Here is a 24,880-nt window from a genome sequence, read left to right as displayed (position 1 = left end):
CCTGAACTAAATTGTCTTCAGCACAGTACCCGCAGGCCAGCTGTGGGACCTGGCACATGACGGGGACTTAGTAGATTTAAAAATACAAAATGAAACCAGAAGAAATGTTTAGAGCTAAAGGAGGGAAGGAGCTCAGGTATATAGAGAGTTTTATTTGAAGCCTTTGCCAAATAACTGATTTCTTTCCACTCCTAGGTCACTGACAAAAAAAATTAAGGTGCACCTGGGTGGCTCAGTCGGTTAAGCATCCGACTTAGGCTCAGGCCATGATCTCACAGGCTGTGAGTTCGAGCCCTGCATCGGGCTCAGAGCCTGGAGCCTGCTTCGGATTCATGTATCTCCCGCTCTCTCTGCCCCACCCCTGCTCATGTTCTGTCTCTCTCTCCTTCAAAAATAAGCATTAAATTTTTTTTAATTAAAAAAAAAATAGAAATGATGTTTACATATGAAAACTGACATCATTTATTGAATGAGATGGACCTCCTTCATATCATTGTATCCATAATTATCTTTAATTCTGATAACAACTCTACAAGATAGCCTTGTAGAGTTATTTCTCTTATTATATGTGCAGAAACTAAGGTTCAGAGAATCCTCATGGTCCATCACACCAGCTTATTCTCTTAGTGACTTTGGAGTAAAAGAGTAGCTTATCTAGGAAAGGAGGATAATTTAGAGTTGAGGAAAGTTCTTAGGCCTGAGATTTCTTTCTTCTTTTCCTTTCTTTTCTTTTCTTTTCTTTTTTTTTTTTTTTTTCTTTTCAGAGAGAGAGAGGATACGTATGAGTGGGCAAGAGGGGCAAAGGGAGAGAGAGAGAAAATGAGAGAGAGAGAACTTCTGTGCTGACTGTGGAGCCTGATGCAGGGCTCACTTCCTCAACCCTGGGATCTTGACCTGAGCTGAAATCAAGAGTTGGACGCTCAACTGACTGAGCCAACCAGGTGCCCCAGACCTGATATTTCTTTTATGTGTTTCAGTTTGAAGTAAAGTCTCTCCTTATGAAGCTGATCTAACACTCATGTTAGAGTTGGAAGAAACCTTAATATGCACCCAGTTTAACTTCCCTCGCAGAAGCTAATGCTGGCATAATGAAACAGTGGTGAGGTGGTGCAAGATACTGGGCTTCGGAATCCTGGTGTGCTGCTTTTTTTAGGTACAATGGCTTCTGTACCAATAAACCTCCCAAAGATACTTCTTCCGTGCCCACCTGCTGGTTTTCTGGGTTATGCTTTTCTCTTCCAAAAAAGAGAAACTAAACTCGGTGCAAAAACGAACGAGTTATAGGCCAGTAAAATGACTTTTTCCATTTTAAGAAAATTTAAAATTATATAGATTTAATCTGAAACTTTAAATCTAGTAGCGTGTACAAGTAGTATGTGGGTGTATTAAATGTTTTCTTTTCCCATGATTTTTTTTTTTTTTTTTGAGAGAGCATGAGCAGGGGAGGGACAGAGAGGGGGAGACAGAGAGAGAGAGAGAGAGAAAGAAAGAAAGAGAAAGAAAGAAAAGAAAGAGAGAGAAAGAAAATCTCAAGCAGGCTCCATGCTCAGTGCAGAGCCTGATGTGGGGCGATGTCATGACCAGACCATGAGAGCATGACCTAAGCCAAAATCAAGAGTCAGACACTTAACCGACTGAGCTACCCAGGTGCTTAGATGTGTGGGTGTATTAACAAGTAAAGTCTAACTCATCTGCCAGTAGAAAATGATACTAAGCCAGGGATCATGGATGTTTAATCCACCTCAGCTATTTGTACCTAACACTTCTAAATGCTTGGGGCTAGGGAGAAGTGACATATGACATAGTTTCTGCTCTCAAGGAATTTATAGTCTTGCTGGTAGAGGCTGGTCTCCTGAGTCCTCCCAGCCTGTACTTTATTGTGTTTTAATGGTTTTTCATCAGAGAGGAGGGTGTGTTTCAGGTATGAAAGTGCATAGAATGAGACTATGTATGACTTCTTTCATTTATTCTTCATCATTTTACAGTTATGGAACATCTATTTGCTATCACTTTGTTAAGCACTGTGGATACAGAGATAAACCATGAAGGCATTCAAAGTGTCTGGATAGATGATCATGAATATACAAATAGTCACATACATACATGTACTTAGTCACGTACATGAAGTGTCAGTGATAAAAGTAGCACTTAGTGTTCTTGACAGTTTGGCAAGAAGGAGCCTGGTATGAATGCAGGTTTTTGTGCAAAGCTTCCCAGTGGAGGCGTCATATGAGATAAGTTTATAATTCGAGTCAGTAATTGAATTTGGTCTTTTGCTTCTAGCCAGGATGGCATAACAGGGACAGGATTTACCTTTCTGCCTGAGCCTACTAGAATACCAAACATATATGAAAAATGTTTTTCAGACATTGGACAACAGGTGGTAAAGGATTGTGGAGAGAAAAAGGATGAGAAAAGAAGTACATAAAAAAAGACCCAAATGAAATTTTAAGGAAAAATATAATAACCTGAATTGAAAAATAAAGTAGAAGGTATTAAACAGCAGATTAGGCAGTACAGAAGAAAAGATCAGTGAATTAAAGAAATAGCAATAGAAACTATCCAAGATGAAACACGTGGAGAAAAAAGGACTGGAAAACAAATGAACAGATTACTAGTGACGTGCAGGGTAATATCAAGAGATCTATAATATGTGTAACTGTAGTCCTGAAGAAGAGGGTGGGTAGAAAAACTTTTTGAAGAATTAATGGCAGATGTCTTTCCCAATTTGATGAAAACTAAATCTACACATACAAGAAGCTCAACACAAACTATAGTATAGTAAACACAAAGTATAGTAAATAAAAAGGAAACTATACCATAAAGAGGGACATTTCATAATGCTGAAAGAGTTAATATATCAAGTAGACATAACTGTCCTGCATATGAATGTGCTTAATGAGAAAGCCTCAAAATATCTGAAGCAAAAACTGATAAAACAGAAAGGATAAGTACATTATTGACAATTATAGTTGGAGATTTTAACACTCCTCTTTCAGTAATTGATAAAACAACTAAACTGAAAGCCATTAAGGCTATAGAACACTTGAACAACACCATCAACAAATTTGACCTAATTGACATTTACAGAACATTCGACTCAAAAACAACAGAATATGCATTCTTTTCAAGTGCACATGGAACATATACCAAGCTAAACTATATTCTGAGCCATAAAATGATTATTAATAGCTTTAAATAATTGAAATCATAGAAAGTCTGTTCCCTGGTCAGAACAGAATTAAACTAGAAATTAATAACATAAAGATATATGGAAAAATCTTCAAATGTTTGGAAATAAACACTTCTAAATAACACATGGATCAAAGAAAAAAATCATGAAGAAATAAAACATTTCAAACTGAATGAAAATTAAAACACAACATAGTAGGGGCACCTGGGTGGCTCAGTTGGTTAAGCATCTGACCTCGACTCAGGTCATGCATGATCTCATGGTTTGTGAGTTCGAGCGCTGCGCTGGGCTCTGTGCTGACAGCTTGGAGCCTGGAACCTGCTTCAGATTCTGTGTCTCCTTCTCTCTCTGGTCTTCCGCCACTCACAGTCTCTCTCTCTCAAAAATGAATAAACATTAAAAATTTTTAAGACATAACATAGGAAAATTTATGGGATGCTGCTAAAGTGGTGCTTAGAGGTGAATCCATAGAATTAAATGCATATATTAGAAAAGAAGAAAGGTCTAAAATCAGTGGCCTAAGCCTTTCCCTTTAGAAACTAGAAAAAAATAAGAGCAAATTAAACCCAAAGTAAATATAAGGAAGGTAAGAGCAGAAATCAGTGAAATAGAAAACAGAAAAGCAATAGAGAAAAATCAGTGAACCTAAAACCTGGAGGCCAATGAAAGTTCAGTAAAATTGCTCAACCATAGCCAGTTGATCAGGGGCAAAAAGTGAGAATGCACAAATTATCAATATAGGGAATGAAGGAGTGATATCATTACAGAGCTTGCATATACTAAAGGTATAATGGAATATTAGGAACAACATTATGCCATAAACTCAAAAACTAAGATGAAATGAACAAATTCTTTAAAAAGACAAACTACCAAAGCTCACTCAAGAAGAAGTAGATAACATGAATAGCCCTATTCTACTAAATAATTAAAAAGCTCTACTTAATTAAAATAATTAGAAGCTATTTAGCTTCTATTTATGAGGCTATTTAGCTCTATTTCTCTTAAAGAAACTGAATTTTGGTTAACCTTCCCAAAAGGACAACTCTAGGCCTTGAATTAATTAATTAAGGGGGCTTAATTAATTAATGGGGCTATTTAACTCTATTTCTATTAAGAAATTGAATTTTAGTTAAAAACTTTCCCAAAAGGAAAACTCTGGGCCTTGAATCTGGAACAGATTGTCTCTCACAGCCCTCAGAAGGAGCCATCCCTGCTGGCACCTTGATCTTGACTTCCAGCCTCCAGAGTGTGACACAAAAGTTTCTGTTGTTCAAGTCACTCAATTGGTGGAACTTTATTTATAGCAGCCCTAGTATAGACTTAAATGTAGAGTTAAAACTTAAAACTTGAAGAAAATATAGGACAAAATCTCTGTGAAAATCTCAGCTTCATAGGAAAGTCATAAAAAGCAAGAATTGTAAAAGATAAAATAAGTTAGACTACATCAAAATTAAATTTTTTTGTTTTTTAAGGCATCATGAAAGAAATAAAAAGGCAAGCCACAGACTGGGAGGATATATTTGCACAACCATGTATATAATATATAATAATCATATATAATATGTAATTTTTTAGAAAATACACAGTCATATATATGATAATCATATATATGCGTGATTTTTATATATATAAAAAATTAAGAACTTGTATCCAGAATATATGAAAAATAACCACTCAGTAATAAGACAAATAGATAAATTTGGGAGATTTGGACAGACATTTCACCAGAGAAGCAATACTAATGGCAAATAAACACATTAAAATATGCTCAGTCAGGGCACCTGACTGGCTCAGTCAGTAGAGCATGTGACTCTTGATCTTGGGGTTATGAGTGTGAGCCCACCATTGGGTACAGAGATTACTTTAAAATCTTTTTTAAAAAACTTAAAAAAAATAAAATATGCTCAACCTCATTAATCATTAGAGAGAAAAAATATGCTCCACTTCGTTAATCATTAGAAAAATGCAAGTTAATATTATAGTGAGATACTATTTACTTATAGTACAGTGGTCTCATACAGTTCCAAGTGCTGATGAGAAGGTAAAGCAATAGGAACTCTCATAGAGTGCTGGTGGGAGTACAAGATAGTATAGTTATTTCATCAGTTTCTTAGAAAGTTAAAGATACATTTACTGAAAGAACCAGCCAACCCATTTTCTAGATATCTACCTGAGAAAAATAAAAATGTCCACAGAGATTTGTATTCAAAGGTCCATTATAGCTTTATTAATAACAAGTCATGAAAACAACCTAAATATTTATTAACTGGTGACTAAACAGATTGTGGTATAGTCATAAGATGGAATACTAATCAGTAATAAAAATAAATGTAACAAAAATGATGCAACAGCATAAGTGATTCTCAAAAGCATTATGCCAAGTGAAAAGCCAGACATAAGAGTACATGCTGTGCAATCCCATTTGTAGGAAATTGTTGAAGAACAAAACTCTAGTAACAGACAATAGATCAGACGTCGCCATAAGTTATAATCAGAGGTTGTAAATTTGGGAGGGGATCACCACTTAAAAGTGGTTGATTTTATTTTTTGCATATTATGTCTCAACAAAGAAAGAACCTTGAACAAATTGAATGTCTACTGTTTGCCGTGTTAGGAATTTGCTTAGGTAGATGTGATGTGGGTCCTCCTGCAGGAAGCTGTAGACACTGTGTAGAAAGACTTGCAGTTTGGAGAGAAAGAGAGTCCTAGAGGGAAGTACTGCTGGGGCAGAGGAGAGAGTTCTTATCAGGAAGGCTCCATATAGTGGCTGCTTGCGTTTTAGTTGAAGTACAAGACCTTCCTCACGTTACATTTTAGAAAGGAGGAAACCTTCTGAAACTGCTTTTTTGGTTAGCTCCATATATGTCAAATTCTTAAACATCACTCTCTATCCCTTGAGTGATGAAGGGAAATGCATATGTGTGTGTGGTGGGAGCAACATAGGATTTTTTTTCCATGGGATTTTGATTAAAGAATAGGACAGCTGATTTTGAGGGCTTGCTCTACAATCTGATACTTTTCTTGTGTATTACAGGCAATGGATTTTGAAGGCTGGGCCGACACCCTCTTTCTTCTGCAGTTCACTCTCTCTTGTGTGATGGGGTAAGCCTTTGTTCCTTGTTAGCAGATAGTTTTCCTAGAGAAGTTTGTTCTGGGATCCTTTTGCTTCACTCCTCAGTATACTGTTCTGTGTCTTGAATGTATCAGCATAGGATAATTAAACTTCCAGATTCAGGTGGTTTCACAGCCCTTGGGAACGTGCCCTTAGAGGCTACTAAACTGATCCCAGAGTCATACTCAGAAGGATGGAGACAAGAAACGAATACTTACCAAATAACCTAGTATGTGATAAGCACCATTATATTTCAAAAGGCATTGTTTTATTTCTATATTAACCACAGGACACATGTTTCCATCCACCTACCTATGAGAAAGTAGGCTCAGAACTCAAGTAAATTGTCTAAATTTGCACAGTTAGCAGGTGGCAGTGGCAGCCTTTGAATTGGGGGCTGTCTGACTCTCTCCACCAGGTTATCTTCCTCTCAGAAGAGTGTATGTGGAAAATAAGAGGGTATCTGCTAATGTGCCTTTTCTCTTCACCTTTGTATTTTCCCTAATGAATTTTTTCCTTGGTCAGTCAGTTTAGTTGGTGTTTATGACTAGATCTGGTACAGGCTAGGTACATGATGAGCAAGTGCTTCAAAATAAAATTGACATGGTGCATTGGTACTCCAGCTTGGAAGCCTTGTAAATCTGGCCGTTCCAACTGCTGGGGCACTTAGTTGTTAAGTGAACCTGTAGCCCCTCTTAAGGTAGTGCTGATTCGGGTTTCTTCCATCTTTAAGAATCTCTGTTGCCTCCTGGTCCAGGGGTCATATTGTCTCATGGGAGGTGCACACCTGACTCGTGGTCTGTGAGCTCAGCTTTCTATCTGGGTTAGGTGACTTAGTGGGAATATAATATAAAAAGAGTATTCAGGATTAGCAACGGTGGTTTCAAGGGTTTGGTGAGGGTAGCTGGGGAAAACACCTGGTCAACAAATGGACATGTGTTTCTTTTTAGTGAAATTTTTAAAATCTAAAGCTGCAGTACATGCAGGGGCGAGGTGGGGAAAGCTCATAGTGACTACAATGTGCTAGCATGGCCAACACTGTTTCTGTTGGCTAGAGATTGCTATAAAGTTAGCAACGGGCTCTTACACCTCTTCCTTCTTCATTCCAGGTTTATCTTGATGTATGCCACAGTACTCTGCACGCAGTATAATTCTGCTCTTACAACTACAATAGTTGGCTGTATTAAGGTGAGTTGAAAAAAATACTGTTAGCTTTTGGGTACCTGCCTTATTTGAAAGTTGTTACTCTAAGTCTCTCTGTGGTCTTAAGCCCCTATAATCCTTTTTTTTCTGACAGAATGTCTTGGTTTGGCAGATTGTGGTGATGGTTTCTAAAATGATCTTTAAGAACTCAGGGGGGTATAATCTCCACTTTCAGGCAACTTGGCTCTGAGGAGTATGGGAAAAGAAGAATGTGTTATCTTAGTGTAGAGGAAGCGGAATTAGGCTTGTTTCAGACAGGGTAGGTAACTAGCTTGGTAGTGATAGGCTTGTCCCTGTAACCCCCATGAAAACTGTTCTGTTCTGTTCTCTGCCTTACTCAGTTCTGGCTGTTATAGGGAAAGGGTGCCTGCCAGAAATTAATCAAGGGATTTTTCCAGTGCATGAGCCAGACCTTAAATGGCCCACTTTTAAAAGCTGTGTCTGACATTTCCAGTGATGTCATTTCCTCCAGATCCCTTTTATTTGAGGGAGGCTCATTTGTCTTCAGCCAGGAGAGCCAAGTTGACTTGAATATTGAGCTGAAGTTAGTGGCTTGAAGCCTGAGGCCTGTTTCATCTGATTTTGTGCTTCTAGTGCTTTAATCTCCAAGACCACAGCATGCCAGATTTCCAAATGAATTAGCGGGGTAGGCTTGCTTTCTAAAAAAAAGGTGTAAGACAGAGCGGGGGGGGGGGGGGGATTAAGACCGAGAGGTAGGCCCTTGATCATTTGGGGAAAAGAATACTTGCCCTTGGGACTTCCTTTCTGATTCCCCATTTGTCAATAGTGAGGGAAGGGATTGCACAATAAAGTTTTCACTGCTCTGCTATGTTTCCCTTTATATCTCCATGGAGTGGTGTCCCCTTGCCCTCACTTTGGAAACTAGATTTGGGTTAAAATTTCAGAAGGTCTGTGACTTCAAATCGTGGAATTGGGAGTGTTTGGTGTAATTAAAATTCTAAATTCAGCTATAACTAGTTAGTTGCGTGAATTCCCATGAAAGCCAGAGACCGTTCATCTGCATTCAAAGGCCTAGGCTGCTAAAATAGTTTTAGTCCCTCAAGTTAGCTCTCAGCTCTGTTTTGGTTTTGTAAAGTAAATGGTTCAAGAGCAAAGTGAATGCAGAATAAGAACAGCAAGAACCTGAGAGGCCAGTTGTTGTTACCAGTTTTTAGCCAAAAAGGACAGTGTAGGAAAGTCAGTGTTTCCTTTTTTTTTTTTTTTTTTTTTTAAATATTTTTAATGTCTATTTATTTTTGAGAGAGACAGAGACAGAATGTGAGTGGGTTAGGAGCAGAGAGAGAGGGAGACACAGAATCCGAAGCAGGCTCCAGGCTCTGAGCTGTCAGCACAGAGCCCAACGAGGGGCTCAAACTCACAAGCTGTGAGATCATGACCTGAGCCGAAGTCGGACGCTCAACCGACTGAGCCACCCAGGAGCCCCAGTCGGTGTTTCTTTTTAATAACGAACCTATTTGCTTAAGATTTCTTAGTGTATTTTCTTTTTATTTATCAGCATGGAGTACAAATATAATCACACTCTTATTAACATACAGTCCAGTACCTGTCTTTTGATATTTCCTCCTCCCCACACAACCCTATTAATTTACTCTGTCCCCAAGGGATCAGTTTTACTTCCAAAGTCTAGAGGGAGGGAAAAACTGGACTGTTGGATTAGTTTACAACCGCTGTTGGTCCTCGCGGCCTTGTATCACTGCTGAAGGATGTCTTCCATCTTCAGATGGGAGTGCGCTGCTGCCCTTGCTGGTTCAGAGCCTCATGGGCCACAGGGGAGTTTCTTTCATCAGCCTCCCAGTCACAGCCCTTTTAGCTCAGTCACTGCCCCAAGAGACTGTCAGTATTTCTTGTTTTTCTTAATCATGGTGGGAAGATTATGTAGGTTACTTAGTTAAAGTGGAAATTCCTGGGCCCACCTCATATATACTAAATCAGAGGCTCTAAAATAGAACCTGGAAATCATCATTTTTAACAAGGTTTCCAGGTGATTCTCTGGTAGACTAAAGTTTGAAACTTGCTGTCTTAGTTTTCAGTTACTAGCATAGATTCTTCTGTGCTTGCTAGTAAGTTCTGCTTTGGGGGCATTGCTGTCTGTCTTTTCCTGGTTGATTTCGAGCAGCAAGGTTTGGATTCTGAGTCCTTTCCCTATCTGTAGCTCCCTGGGCAATCTATGCAAATGAACCTGCCTTCTCTCTAGGTCTCTGTTCCAAGTGAGATCCTGTTACACATTTTCTCAAGTTGCCTACTGACCTTATTTACTGTTACATGGTATTTATTTTTATTTTTTCCCCTCAAATAATAAGAAAAGCTGTTCTAAGGTAACTTGCTTAGACCTAGAAAAGGTTGACATAATTTTGAATGTTCTCTCAAAGGGCACTCCCATTATACAATTAATTTTGAGGTTTCTTTTTGGCCTTTTAAAAATGCTGTGGTAGTTCTGCTTCCATAGGCCCAATCTAGGAGAGCCCAGGTTCTAAAAATGTTTATGACATTTATCATTTACGACAGCTATAATAGTGGAGAGGGAGGCAGTGACTTGTGAATGTGAAAGAGAGAAGGTGAGGAAAGAATTGAATAATAGCTTGAACTTTGGGAAAGTTTATTTCACCTCTGTGGTTTGAAGATAATTGAAAGGAAGCCAGAGAAGCAGATGTTTACACCTAGGAGCTTAGGGAATCAGGAGAGGTAATTTTAGGTATGCTACTTTGAGACGACTTTTCATATGTGGTATTTTTTTGTAAGTTTATTTATTCATTTATTTTGAGAGAGAGAGAGAATATCCCAAGCAGGCTGCTTGCTGTCAGTGCAGAGCCCAGTGTGGGGCTTGATCCCATGAACCTCGAGGTTGTGATCTGAGCCAAAACCAAGAATTGGACACTTAACTGACTCAACTGAGACACCCAGGTGCCCATCATGTGTTTTCTTAAGATACCAAAGAAGCTGCCTCTAAAAACAATGTTGATGTTGGTGAACTGCCTACCATCCCCTTTTTCCTTTTTAGAACAAGAGGGAGAGATGCTTACCTATGAGGTTTTCCTGCTTTACTTTCCCCTCACAAGTCAATGGTTACTGCAATGGGAGGAAGAAGCATTCTTTTCTAAGATTACTAAATGTTCATTATTGTTTTCTACCCCTAGTGTTTCTCTATTTAGATTTATAATGTCAGCCTATAACATGGGACAGGGAAAGTGGATAATCTTGTGATAATTATCAGTGAAAGCATTTAGCTTTTGGAGATTTAGATTGGAAAGAGGTTAATGTCATTGTTTCCTTATTAGTGGCCTTATACTATGCTCATTTTAGGATTGGTGGGTTTTTCTGTTTATCTGATTTTATATATATATATATATTTTTTTTTTTTAATTTTTTTTTCAACATTTATTTTTTTTTTTGGGGACAGAGAGAGACAGAGCATGAACGGGGGAGGGGCAGAAAGAGAGGGAGACACAGAATCGGAAACAGGCTCCAGGCTCTGAGCCATCAGCCCAGAGCCCGACGCGGGGCTCGAACCCACGGACCGCGAGATCGTGACCTGGCTGAAGTCGGACGCTTAACCGACTGCGCCACCCAGGCGCCCCTGATTTTATATTTTAAGGATAGGCATTTGGGCCATTGTGTGGATGAGTTTACATGAATATTGAAAAGCTCATTTAAACCTGTGTAACAGCATATTGCTGTTTTTCTTTGTAGAATATATTAATAACTTATATTGGAATGGTCTTTGGTGGAGATTATATTTTCACATGGACGAACTTCATTGGCTTAAATATCAGGTAAGTCAAAAATATTTAAATGTAACCACTTTGACAGGAGGGATTTGGACACTCAAATAGTATCACAGTAAGGGGCTATTTAACTGCAAATTGGTTTCTTTATTAAACATTTATGGAGCACCTACAGTGTATTATATATATCTAATGTCTTCACATAATGCTTTTTAAGAAATGGGGATAAAATGGTTCCATATTTTATGCACACACTATTTAAGGAATCTTTTCTGGAAGCTAAACTCCTAGCCTTCAAAGAACAATCCTTTACTTATACTAGATGGTAGTACAGTGTTTTCAAGAAAATTCAGGGCTAAAGAATAGCAGCTCTGTTAGAATTGCTTTATATGTGTCTGACCTTAGACATATCACTGGATTCCTTTAGACTTTATCAGTGGTGAGGGTGACTTGTATGAAAGACCTTTTTCAGTTCCAGAATTGATTCCATGGCTTTAAATACTGTCTATGTGCTTGAAAATTCTCAAATTTGTATTTGGGCCAGACCTCTGTCTTCAACTCCAACTTCTATGTCTAACAGGCCACTTGACATCTCTAGCTAACATGTCCAAACCTGAAGTCCCTATTATTTTCTCCAAAGTGTGCTCCACCCATAGCCTCTGTATATCAGCTGATGCACACTCTGTCCTTCTAGCCTCTCAGTTCCAAAACCCTGGAGTCATTCTTGACCCTTCAGTCTTCTACCCAGTATCCAGTGTGTTCACAAATTCTCTTGGCTCTACCTTCAGAATAGATCCAGAAAACAGTCACTTCTCATCTGCATTGCTCCCAGCATCATCTAAGCCACCAACCTAGCATCTCTTGCCTAGTTTACTGCCTAGTCTTCTCCACTTGCATGGTTAACTCCTTCATGCCTGTAAGTTTTTGCTCAGTTGTTACCTTCTCATGGAAGTCTACCCTGACCACCTTGTTTAAAACTACAACCTGCTCTTCCCCTTCTGATGCTGTGTTTTAAGCCCTCTTATTCTATTTTTCTATTTATCTTTTCCAGAGCTCTTAATCTCCTTTAATATACTATAAAATTTGCTTATTTATTGCCTATTTTCTGTCTCTCCTGTTAGAATGTAAGTTCCATGGGGGCAGGGATCTCTGCCTATGTAGTTCTCTCATTTCTCAAACTCCTAGAATGAATCCTGCTATTGCTTAATAAGTGTTTGATGAATCCTATGTGGATTGGTGAAAAAGCACTTTGGAAACTATAAAGCTCTCTAATAGAATATGGGAGTGTCATCTCTTTAATTTACAGCAAATTATATAACCTGTCTGGGCTCTTATTTCTTCAATATAAACAACTTTTGATAATACCTATTCTACCCTGTTCTACCTTCTTTATGAATCAACATGAAAATTTAATACTAATACTGGTAATAGGTTAGTAACTCCTTGTTACCCCTTCCCTGACATTTATTTGCCACTATAGTTATTTATCTTTTAAAGGAAAAGTCATTCATTATTTGTGGGGGTAGGAGTTGGGGGTCGTGGTGGGTGTAATGTGTACTTGAGGATTGTATATTATGGAAGGAAGATGAGTAGTTCAGTCTTAGACCTTATTTGGAGTTATACTTCTGATGCTTCCTATCTGTGTGACTTTGAGTTGTTTATCTTTTCTGAGCTTCAGTTTTCTTAGGTGCTAGGGATGAAAATACCCATATCTCTTGGGACACCTGGGTGGCTCAGTTGGTTAAACAAACGACTCTTGATCTCAGCTCAGGTCTTGATCTCATGGTGGTGAGTTCAAGCCCCGCACTAGTCTCCATGCTGGGTGTGGAGCCTCCTTAGTTAAAAAAAAAAAGAAAAAGAAAAAGAAAAAGAAAGAAAATACCTCCTTAGACTTGTTAGAATGAGATAATCTAATATAAAGTACCTAACTCACTGCTTGACATCTGTGTTTAGTAAATACCAGTTTCTTTCATTAATATTCATGAGAAGGGGCCAGGATGTAAGAAACAACTTGTTGGAACAGTTCTGACTTGGAATGTGATCTGCGTTTCATTCACTTCTAAAAATTTGGATTAAAGAATCTTTTTAGCACTGTATAGACCTGAGTCAGAGATGCCTTGATTTTTGTTTTGTTAGCTTCAAATAAATAATCTTAACAACCAAAATGAAGTGAAAGCTTCTGTTTGCATTTTCAGATCTCTGCAGTTCAAATTGCTTTTGAGATGATAAAAGTATCTTATAAGAAAACTTAGGTATCTTTTTTTTTTCACATTGTAGGCTATTAAAAGTGTCTGAGTATGTTGGAGTGTCTAACATTTGCCAATCTAAGGTAGATCAAAAGCAACATCTTGAAAATTCTTCCAGTAGAGTTTCTTTTTGTGTTGGGTAGTGCATTTTAGTTCTGGTTACACAGTACCATTTTGCTAGCAAGGATCTTTGGTAATGATAATCATGATGACTGTCATTGGTACTCTGGCCCTAGGTAGTATTTTTAATAATTTTTAATTGCTTTCACATTTTATTACAAATTTTACATATCCTATCTCTTCAGTCTCTTTTATCACAAGGCTAGGGAGAATAATTGATGTACTTAGCCAGCCAAATTAGTTGCAGAGTTGGAATTAAAACCCACGTGAATTTCTGTTCAAATGCTGTTTTTCATTATAGTGTGCTTTTTACCTTTTGTAGAGGAAAGCTCTACAAAACTACTAATTTTTTTCACTTTTTCTCTTTAAAATGAAAATTATAGTTTTATTATTTACTTTTTTTTTGAGTTCTTGGAAAAGAACTGTGGACATGTCAAGCTGTGGACATTATTTTTTAAATGCAAAAACCAAACTTAAAGTGGCTGTCAGATTCACTTTGATCAAAATGGTGTCAGTCCATCTTTGGTGGACTGCACTTTGAAGGAAATCATTAATTGAACATATTCTTTTATTTTCCTGTGTGTGTGTGTATATGTGTGTGTGTGTGTGTGTGTGTGTGTGTGTGTGTGTGTGACTCATTTACTGTTTATTGAGTGCCATTAACCATTACATGATTTTTAATTTAAAAAAAGGTAGGGAATTCACACATTCTTGTAACCCATTTTCTTATTCCACATTTTAGCCAAAAATATTTCACAGAGAAGTTGAAAGAATTTTACAACATCATCATATATTTATTACCTGAATTATACAATGAAAATTCTACTATGCTTATGCTTTATTACATATCTATAATTGAACTATATTCTTCAAAGATTCTGTGATTAGACCCAGATACATTTAGCTTTCCTCTACCCTGCCTAGTTTCTTTGTTGTTTTAAGAAGAGTTTAAATAGCCTTCTCTGGTGTGATTCAAATGCAAGAAGCAGGAGGTTTGCACTGGTAGCTACTTATTAGGCTTCATCCAAATTGATTCTGGGATTTAGGCGGCACTTTTTTAAATAGGTCTCTGTTGAGAGCCTGCCTGTCTTCAACTCTCCTAAATGCTTTTTCTCCAGCAGCCACTTACTGAGTGCTCACCAAGCCCCAAAGGCAGCGGAGAAGGGAGGGAATGATTAGTGAAGGGTGGTGACAAGAGCCTGCTTCTGTACTTACTTTCCATCTGTTGGCTGGAGTTGGCCTGTGGGTTTGGCCTAATGTAGCCTTTCCAGATAATGACATCATCATCTTCATAACTGCCCAGGCTAGAATTCCTAGAGTCTCTGGGACTCATCTTTGTGATTTTTTTTTCTTCCATTTTAAAAAGTTGTTATATGATTTGAATACAGTGAAATTCACCCCTTTTAGTTTACAGTTCTGTGAGTTTTGATAAATGGATACAGCAGTCCTGTAACTACCACCACCACATTCAAGATATAAAACAATTGTATTGCCTCTAAAATCTCCCCATGTCCCTTTGCATTGAACCTCTCCCACTACCCTCAGTCTCTGACAAAGATCTGTTTTCATCTGTGTAGTATCCAGATTGTCATGGAAAGGTAGCTTTTGGTCTGACTTCTTTTCACATCAGATACTGCATTTGAGATTCTGTGTTGCACTCTGAGATTCTGTGTTGTTACATGTATCAGTAGTTTGTAACTTTTTATTGCTGAGTATATTCTGTTATGGATATATCACAGTCTTTTATCGATTGACCAACTGAAAGACTGAAAGACATTTGGGTAGTTTCCAATTTTTAACCATTCTGTATTAGCTGTTAAAATACTTGCTTAAAAGTTTGTTTGTGAACGTAAGTTTTCATTTCACTTGGGTAAATACCTAGGAGTGGAATTCCTGGTTTGTCTGGTAAGTGTTATGTTTCATTTCCTAAGAAATTGTCAAACTATTTTCAAAAATGTCTGTAACATTTTGCATATCCCTCAGCCATGTATGATGCACTATGCTGGTTGCTCCACATCCCAGCCCTTGGTATTCTAGACATTCTAATAGATCTGTAGTGGTTTCTCATTGTGGTTTTACGTGCTGTAGTGTGTAGTGATTCATGATGTTGAACATCTTTTCATGTGTTTATTTTCCATCTGTATATATTCTTTGGTAAAGTGGCTGTTCAGATATTTTGCCCATTAAAAAAAAATTTTTTTTTAACGTTTTACTTATTTTTGAGACAGGGAGAGACAGAGCATGAACAGGGGAGGGTCAGAGAGAGGGAGACACAGAATCTGAAACAGACTCCAGGCTCTGAGCAAGCTGTCAGCACAGAGCCCGATGCGGGGCTCGAACTCACGGACCGCGAGATCATGACCTGAGCCGAAGTCGGCCGCTTAACCGACTGAGCCACCCAGGCGCCCCCGTTTTACCCATTTTTTAAAAATTGGGTTGTTTTTTTGTTTTTTGAAGATTTTATTTTTAAGTAATTTCTGCACCCAACATGGGACTTGAACCTGCAACCTCGAGATCAAGAGTCTGAGCTCTACTGACTGAGCCAGCCAGGCACCCTTTGTTTTCTTAAATTTTCAGAGTTCTTTATTTATTATGGATACAAGTCTTTTATCAGATATGTGATGTACAAGTATTACTTCCCAGTCTGTGGCCTGTCTTTTCATTTTTCTAATACACTCTTTTGAAGAAGAAAATTTTTAAGGCTATTTTATCGGTTTTTCTTCTATGAGTTATGCTTTCAGTGTTAGGTATCTCAGAAATCTTTGCCTAACCCCAAGGTTACAAAGATTTTTCCTCTTATGTGTCCGAGAAGTTTTATACTGCTTTCGGTTTTACAATTAGGTATGTAGCTCACTTTTGGATTAATTTTTATATACTGTGTGAGGTCTAGATGAAAAGTTCTTTTTAGTGTGTGTGTGTGTGTGTGTGTGTGTGTGTGTGTGTGTGTGTGTTAATATAGATATCCAGTTCTAGTACCTTTTATTGCAAATGTTGTACTTTCTCTGTTGAATTGCCTAATTCTTTGTAACACTCTTTTGAAATTCTTTTATTATCACTGTTTTATAAATGAAGAGGCTGAGGCCTACAGAGGTTAAGTTGAATGTATTCTGAAGTTATGCATTGAGTGTGTCTGTATGTGAGGCATTGTGTTCTAGAGAGACATGGTACATTCCCTTGTAGATCTGCCAAGGTCACATAATTAGTAAGACATGTCACAAGGATTTTAACCCAGATGGATTGGACTCCAGAGTCACCAAGTTCTCATTCCTGAATGCATTTATCATTCAGAAAATGACTAAATAATTACAGTGTAGCCTAGTAAACCATATATGTGTCCATCACCATTTTAGATTTTCGGCTATTTGAGGGCAGAAATCACTTGTCTTATTTCCAGTTATGCCAGTATTTATCAGTGTCTGGCCCATAATAAGCATTCAGCTAGTACTAATAACAAAATACTGGCCAGTATTTAAAAAAAATTTTTTTTAAGTTTACTCATTATTGAGAGACAGAGGGAGACAGAGTATGAGCATGGGAGGGACAGAGAGAAGGGGAGACACAGAATCTGAAGCAGGCTCCAAGCTCTGGGCTGTCAGCACAGAGCCCAACGCAGCCCTCGAACTCATGAGCTGTGAGATCATGACCTGAGCCAAAGTCAGACGCTTAACCAACTGAGCCACCCAGGTGCCCGCTGGCCAGTATTTTTTATGTGTACTAGAACTGAGCATTGTCCTAACTACGCATACTTAGTCTCTATAACAGCTCTATGAGATAGATGCTGTGAATATTCCATTTCACAGAGAGGCTAGAAACTTGCCCCATATTACCCACCTGGTAAGTTTTCAATCCATGATTTGCCTTCCAGGTCTTCATTCTTAACTATAGTCTATAAATAGTGGATACATGAATGGATTACTTTTATTTTCATATTCCTTCATGATATGCCATACGTACTGGTTAAGTCAGCCTCCTTTAGTGTAATAAAACTCATTTTGTAGCTTCTGAGGCCACCCTAGGGTCTGCATAGTCCCTGGGACGGGACATGGTGAAGCTCAGAGTCTAGCCCCACAGTTATTCCTGGGGATTTTACTCCAGCTACCTCTGCCCAGCACCCGAATCTTCTATTCCCTCATTTTGAATTCCTTTGCTTGTTTCTTTAGAAGGATGAGTTGCTTCTCAATTTCAGACTGCTTCTCCTCCTGTATAATTTCATCTTAGTAGATTCTATTTTGGTTCCAGACTTCTCCTGAAGGACATGAGCTTTTCCTTTGCTTAGGGATTTTCTCACTTGGGGAGAGAGAAGGACATGTTTTGTGTCATCAGTTAGTTGCTGCTGATGTAATATCCACCAGGCTATTTGTAGAGTTATATAACTGGCATTTATGGCACTAGAATAATTTGGACTTTTGAATAGGATCTGGGGAGGTTGGCTAGCCCTTGGTTATATCATAATTCCTGACAGAAGAACACTGAAATGGAATATTGCAAAAAATCTGTGTTCTCTACCAGTACTGCCACTAGCTCTTTATAATTCACCTTTCACAGCTTTAGTTTTCTTGCTCTCAGTTTTTGAAATCAAGTTGTCTATCCTGATACTGTCACTAAACTTTTCCACAGTCCTTAGGAACTGTGCCACATGCTCTCGGTAGGCCTGAAGTTATTTTACAGGAGACTTATGACATTTGAAGGAACCTCCTTCAGGTGTGGAAAACACGTAAAATATGTTATCCTTTTAGTTCTGATGGGAGCCTCCACCTACATTTAAAATATTTTTAAGAGGCAGAAAAGAAAAAGGAGTATAGATATAGGGTAGAAAATGATGGATATGCTTAAGAGCATCTGGGTGGCTACGTTGTTAAGCATCTGACTTCAGGTGAGGTCATGATCTCACGGTTTGTGAATTTGAGTCCAACGTTGGGTGAACTCGAGGCCTGCTTCAGGCGAGCAGGAGTCCCCACTTTGGGTAAGCACTAGCCCCACTTCGGGTGAGCCCCGCTTCTCTCTTTCTCTCTCTCTCTTTCCACCTTCTTCTCTCTCCCTCTTCCCCTCCTGGGATTCTCTCTCTCTTTCTTTGCCCCTCGCTCACTTGTGCCCTGTCTCTCTCTCAAAAAAAAAAAAAAAAAAAAAAAGATGGATATGCTTAAGTAGTTTGGACTCAGCCCCAAGTTGAGGAATAGTATGAAAGGGAAAAAAATTTTTTGGAATGGGGGCATTTCTCCTACATATTTGGAAAGAGCTAACAGTAAACAGTGAGAATAGATAGAAAACAAGTTTTTAGGCTTATATTCCTTTTTACTTTTCCATAACCTTTTTTAGTTCAGAGTCTTAAAAAAAAAAAAAAAAACTCTATGTGGGGCTTCCCTAGAATTCTAATGAAACAAATAATATCTATGTCAAGGCCCATGAGTTCCAAACAACATCACAACAGGATTTAAGAGCCTTTTTTCTAAATTTACTCCTGGGCAAATTCCTAAAACTCCTAGGCAGATGAATTGGTACATCCTGGCCAGACATCGGTGACTAAGGTACTTCTATTTTAAAGTATGTGCACAGACCAATACTTATCCTCATGTAGAAAGGACATAAACATGCATCTGGAAAGGCAGCAGATAGGGGCTTAATGTTTGTTGAGTGCCTGGTATATGATGCCACCTTTACAGTGCCATCTCGTTTAATCATCTCCCAGTTCACATGATAATGCAATTGAGACTCAGGGAAAATAATTCGTCCAAGGGCACACAGCTGCCATAGTGAGAAGCAGAACTGAGATTCTCACCCTGATTTGACTATAAAAATCTTCCCTATGATTTAGCCATGTGAGGGACATGGGATAAGAGATTAAATGACCCCTCTTTGTTTTGAACATTCCGAAAGCTGCCTTGCTTACCTCCTGCCTTACCACTGATTTGTCTTTATTCTTCTGTCTTCTTTGGCAAGCAGAGTAAGAATCAGAATTATTGAACCCAGTCTATAAATATGTTAAAGAAAGTGATGACTTGGTGTTTGCAAAGCCATAGATTAATTTTTATCTTCATGGAATTTATAATCTAGCTGAGAAGATTTATTTCCTTATTAACAAATGTATGGTAGGTACCTACCAAACTTTGTTTTAGGCAATGGGGGTAGAGCTGTTATCAAAACTGTTTAACACTGTTGCCCTTCGTGGAGTTTTCCTTCTAGTAGAGGAGACAAAAAATGAATGATAATACAGTGAGTAAAATATTTGTTGGTGGTAAATGTTAATAACTGTGATGATAAATAGTAATGGAGAAAAGGCAAGGAAGGGGGATGAGGAGTACTGCAGAGAATAGGGTTACATTTTGTGTCAATACCTAAAAAAGGGAGGGGATGAGCCACATCAGTTTCTGGAGGGAAGAACAAGTAAAAAGACCCTGAAGTGGGAGTGTTGTGGTGTGTTCAGGGAACATGGGAGGCCAGTGTGATGGCAGTAGAGTGAATGAGATGAGATGAGCCATACAGGTAGTGGGGTGGAGTGATAGATTGAGGACTACTTTTAAGAGAGAGGAAGACAGAGGGTTTTGATTAAACGAATGACATGATCTGATTTAGTTTTAACAGAATTACTTTGCCCACTATGTTGAGATTAGGTGGAATGAGGAGGGAAAGTATGAAATGATTAACACCAATGCCTTTCATTCATGTAGGAATCATAAGGCATTTATAATCACATTTGGTATTTATATGGTCTTAATAACAGCCATGAGGAGACACTTCTGCACATTCTCATGGGAGCTTTCAGCAGCTGTCATCACACAAGTGTCACAGAGTAGCTGTTTAGACTGGTACCTCTCACAAAGGCTATGGTTGTCTGCCTGGAAGACTTAATAGAAGAAAAGACAGTTAGGTAAGGCCTTGAACCATAGGTAGGATTTGGAGAGATGGAAAACAGAAGTGTAGGTATTCCAGCCATTGAGTGCTGCATGAGCAAAACAAAGGCATGGAGCTGGAAATGCAGATGTTGGATGGGAGACTGGGAGGGTGGGCAGTAGGTACTCCATAAGAGGGATTTCACAAGGGTACTGCTGGAAAAGTGGGCCAGCACTTGAGTGAGTGAGGAAGGAGGAATACCCAGCTTGGGAGATACTGTGAGAGTTACTACTGACCCACAGATAATAGGGGTTTGCTTACTCAATACAGTTAAGGCCTCTTTGGGATGACCAAAGACAAAGAGGCCTTACTATATGTAGGACTCCTTGATTTTCTGGGTGAACGGGTGTGCAGCCATGAAGATGAGGAAAAGCAGCAACTAGCAAAATCTGGTTCTTCTTTTTGGCAGTATTCACTCCTGGTGTGCCTTGACATTTTGACTTTTATCCCTATTGGGTGTCTATTGTGTCCCAATGAGTGTTTTGAAATGATCTATTGTCCTGTTACATAATTTAAGTATAGAATTTAAATTATATAATTAACATGTAATTTTAGATAGCTTATTGTTACATAAATTATATAATTAAATTCTCACTTCAATCCTGTAAGAGTGGTATTCTGATCACCATTTCACAGATGGGCTCATTTCACAGAGCTGAGGCTCTGAGAGTTTAAGTAACTTGTCCCACATCACAGAGCTTTGTAACATTTATTCATTTTTGAGAGACAGAGCATGAGAGCGGCGAAGGGGCAGAGAGAGAGGGAGACACAGAATCTGAAGCAGGCTCCAGGCTCTGAGCTGTCAGCACAGAGCCTGATGCAGGGCTTGAATTTACAACCTGCGAGATCATGACCTGAGCCGAAGTCAGATGCTTAACCGACTGAGCCACCCAGGTGCCCCATCACAGAGCTTTGTAAATGTCATAGTCAACAATTATGTGGTTTTTATTCAATCCTGTGTCACCTCTGTGCTTCTCTCTGTTCAGATTGGAAAGCTCTGGAAGGTGATATATATACAGAGGCAACACAGCTCTGCTTTACTTGGCTGGTGAGAAAGATGAAAAAGGGCTCCCAGGAGCTGCTATGTGGGGAGTTGACATGGGTGTAGGAAGAATATACCCAGAGGTCCAGTTTCAATTATTTGGCAGGAATTACTATATGTTAGGAAATGTCAGTAGAAATCAAACTGCCTTGGCTCATAGGCTTGGGTATAAATTGACCTATTTTACATGTGGAATACAGAAGGCAGCATCTAGTCTGGGAGGCAGAGCTACATGGCTAAACACATGAGCAGATATGTCAGCCACAAAGGGAGATGGACATAGTCTGGACCTTAGGACTCTTGCTCTCTGGCCATGGAGTTGCTATATGGAAGGCATTTTTAGCATATATTTGTAGAGTGGATATCTAATTGTCTCAGGCTAGTAAATATGTCTGGAGCTGTAAGTCTAGAAGAGATAGATTGTGTTTGTGTGGCTTTGGAAGATCAGAAGTGGCCAGAGCAGAGGTGGCACTGTTCAGCACTTTTCCAGCCAGTCTTGCAGTATTCTAACTATACCTTGTCTGTAGTGCATTGGAGCCTTGTCTTTTTCTTCTGTTTATCTCCTGGCTCTGTCACAGCATGTTGAGTGAATTAATGGTAGTGCTGTGATCTGAATATTAGGCAAGTGGAAGATTGCTTAAGATTTAAAAAAGTGAATCTTTAGGATGGTCAAATATATAAATAACAAATCCAGAGTATCAGAGGTCGTCATATTTAATGTGAATATTTATGGAGCCAATAGATTGAGAAGTTTTTTGTGTAAAGTATTAGAAGATACTAATTCCAAACCATTTGGTAGTGATGTATCAAGATTCATATAGATTCACATCTGGCCTGTTTCCCTTTCTTTTTTCACCATCCTCTTCTTCCCCTCCTCCCAGCGTCCCCGCATTCCCAAAGTGCATCTCCCCTCTGAGTCTAGGAGTAGCAGAGCTGACAGGGAAAGAGCGAGTAGGGAATATATATTTTCTGATTGTTTACCATGTGCCAAGATTAGGGCCTGGTTCTTTATGTAAGTTATCTCACTTTATCTGCAAACAAGCCTAGAGAGATAGTATTACTCTTATTAATACAGAAATAGAATCTCAGATAAATTAATAAATTTGCCAAGGGGCACAAAGCTGGCAGTATATTCAAGATTTGAACCAAGACCTAACTCCACAAAGTCCATGTCTTTTCATTACACTAACTATGCTAGGGATATAGGGTCCAGGCCTCATCCTTACGGTGATTCCATAGTATTCCAGGGTATTCTTTGTCTTCTTCAATCCTACACTGCTCCATTACTTCCATCCAGGTGAAATCAGCTTAATATAAAAATCAAATTGTGGGAGGGGGGATGGGCTAAATGAGTAAGGGGCATTAAGGAATCTACTGAAATCATTGCTTCACTATATACTGACTAATTTGGATGTAAATTTTAAAAAATAAAAAATGAAGTTAAATCAATGAATCAATCAATCAATAAACTTGTAGTATAAAAAGAAAAAAAAGGAAAAAAAGATTGTCTTGACAGGAAAAATAAAGAAAGCATTGTTATATTGAGGTTGTCCTGGGAGGGGGAACCCAGATGACAGGATGTTGTGAGTTCAGATGGGGCTGGAGGCCGAGGGAAATTGCCTGTCATGTAGATGTGCATGTGAACCTCAGAGAATTTTAGCTTCAGTCAGGAAGGCTATAGTAAGCCATCTCCGTGGGTCCTAGCCCAGCTACCAAGGAAATCATCTACTTGATGCATTAGAAAACCTGAAACTCTCTAGAAGAGTCTGAGAGATCAAACTCTTAAAAAAAAAAAAAAAAAAGGAAAGAAAGAAAAGAAATGGAAAAACTACTAGATGAAGGAAAAGATGAAGCTCTATGAAACTGGCACAAAGATTGGGTTCGTGAGGGTCTGGAGTTTCTTTGGGCCATCACAGATACTCAGTTAAGCAGTTATTTACTGTATTGCTACAAAGTGTCAGGCCTGTGCAAGGGACTTTGTAGAGCTCAGAGTAAGGCTTTGGAAATATATAGGCTTATGGGAACAAAATAAGGACTGATATCTCTTCTATCAAGTGGAGCAGGGGCCATAAGGGAGGAAGCTGTTTCAGTGGAGAAAATCAGAGGGATACGGGTTTTATTCTGGTCCATTATTAGGATGCTTTGTGACCCTCAGCAAGTTATCTTATGACTCTGGAACTCAGTTTCTTCATCTGTAAAATGAACATCTTGCCAGGGATATTGTACTTTGTAGGAATATTGCCATGGCAGATGTATGTTAAATGCTTGACATGGAATAGACTTTAGTAAATGGTCACAATTTGATGATTAAGTGCTGTGACTGCCTGATCTTCCTTTCTTATTTGTAGGGAGCTAGCTAGGCATTTCTCACCCTGCTGCAACTGGTATGGTGCTGGAACCCCAGACCCCAGAGGAGAATAGAACTAATTTCAAATTAGTGGCAAGTTCATGAGTCAAGGGGTCAGGCAAAAGATGGGGGGCCCAACCCAGGACAGGCATGTCTGAAATCAGAGTCTAGGCCAGGCTGCCAGCTGGAGACCCAAAAGAGTCACAGGTGTCAGGCTTAGCAGAAGAACACATCAGAACAGTCTCTTGACATGCTCCTGAGCTCCTCTGGCTTACTTTCACTTAGTGACTGGGGCAGGAAGCTGTGTATCCCATGTGGGTTTGAAGTCCCTGCAGAGAATAGACAAGTATAATCAGTGTCCCTCATGTGTGAACCCTCGGTGGTCGGTGTGGTGGACAAGTGAGGGGTATGAGAAACCAACTCATGTCAAGGGCTCAGATGATAGGTTCTCCACTGTGAACTTGATTCTAGTCAGAAAGCAGGTCTGTGAATCCCCCAGGATCTGCATGTTTACTTAATAATTGGGATGTTTTTCATTCTTACTAAAAATTACATTTCTTTGTTTTGAATAATTATTTTTGAAAATCCAGGAAATAGAAATAAAAAAGAAATCACCTCTGAGCTCACTCACCATCTTTCTAGACTTTTTTCTGATGCATATCGATGTACATATTCATGTTTATGTAAATAAAATGGGATTAGACAATATTTAATGTTTTGTGAGATTATTTTTTCATTTAAGATGTCATTGCCTGTTTTCATATTATATGATTTTATGAGATACATAATATTCTATTGTGTGGATTTATATAATTCCCCCTTGGGACATTTACCCTTTATCTAATTTTTTGCTGTTACGAATTTTGTGGTAAACACTTTCTTGATAAGTCTCTGAAGATGTACACAATTCTTCCATGGAGTAGGTTGCTAGGTCAAAAGGATAAGCAGAATTCTAAGGTTTATGATTTCAACAAATTGCATTCCAG

The 24,880-nt window shown here is 38.7% G+C and overlaps 1 protein-coding gene across 2 annotated transcripts in view; it reads left to right on the top strand.

Moving 5' to 3' along the window:
* Positions 1–24,880, top strand: part of SLC35D1 (solute carrier family 35 member D1) — a 54,614-nt gene that overhangs the window by 19,691 nt on the left and 10,043 nt on the right. For both annotated transcript variants that reach the window (XM_032594320.1, XM_030324787.1), the window contains exons 9-11: positions 6,228–6,295; positions 7,415–7,493; positions 11,217–11,299. In XM_032594320.1, coding sequence (XP_032450211.1) covers positions 6,228–6,295; positions 7,415–7,493; positions 11,217–11,299 — 230 coding nt within the window. The remainder of the gene's footprint in view (positions 1–6,227; positions 6,296–7,414; positions 7,494–11,216; positions 11,300–24,880) is intronic.

Source organism: Lynx canadensis, chromosome C1 (assembly GCF_007474595.2).
Source record: "Lynx canadensis isolate LIC74 chromosome C1, mLynCan4.pri.v2, whole genome shotgun sequence".
NCBI lineage: Eukaryota > Metazoa > Chordata > Mammalia > Carnivora > Felidae > Lynx > Lynx canadensis.
This window is presented reverse-complemented; position numbering and strand designations above follow the sequence as displayed.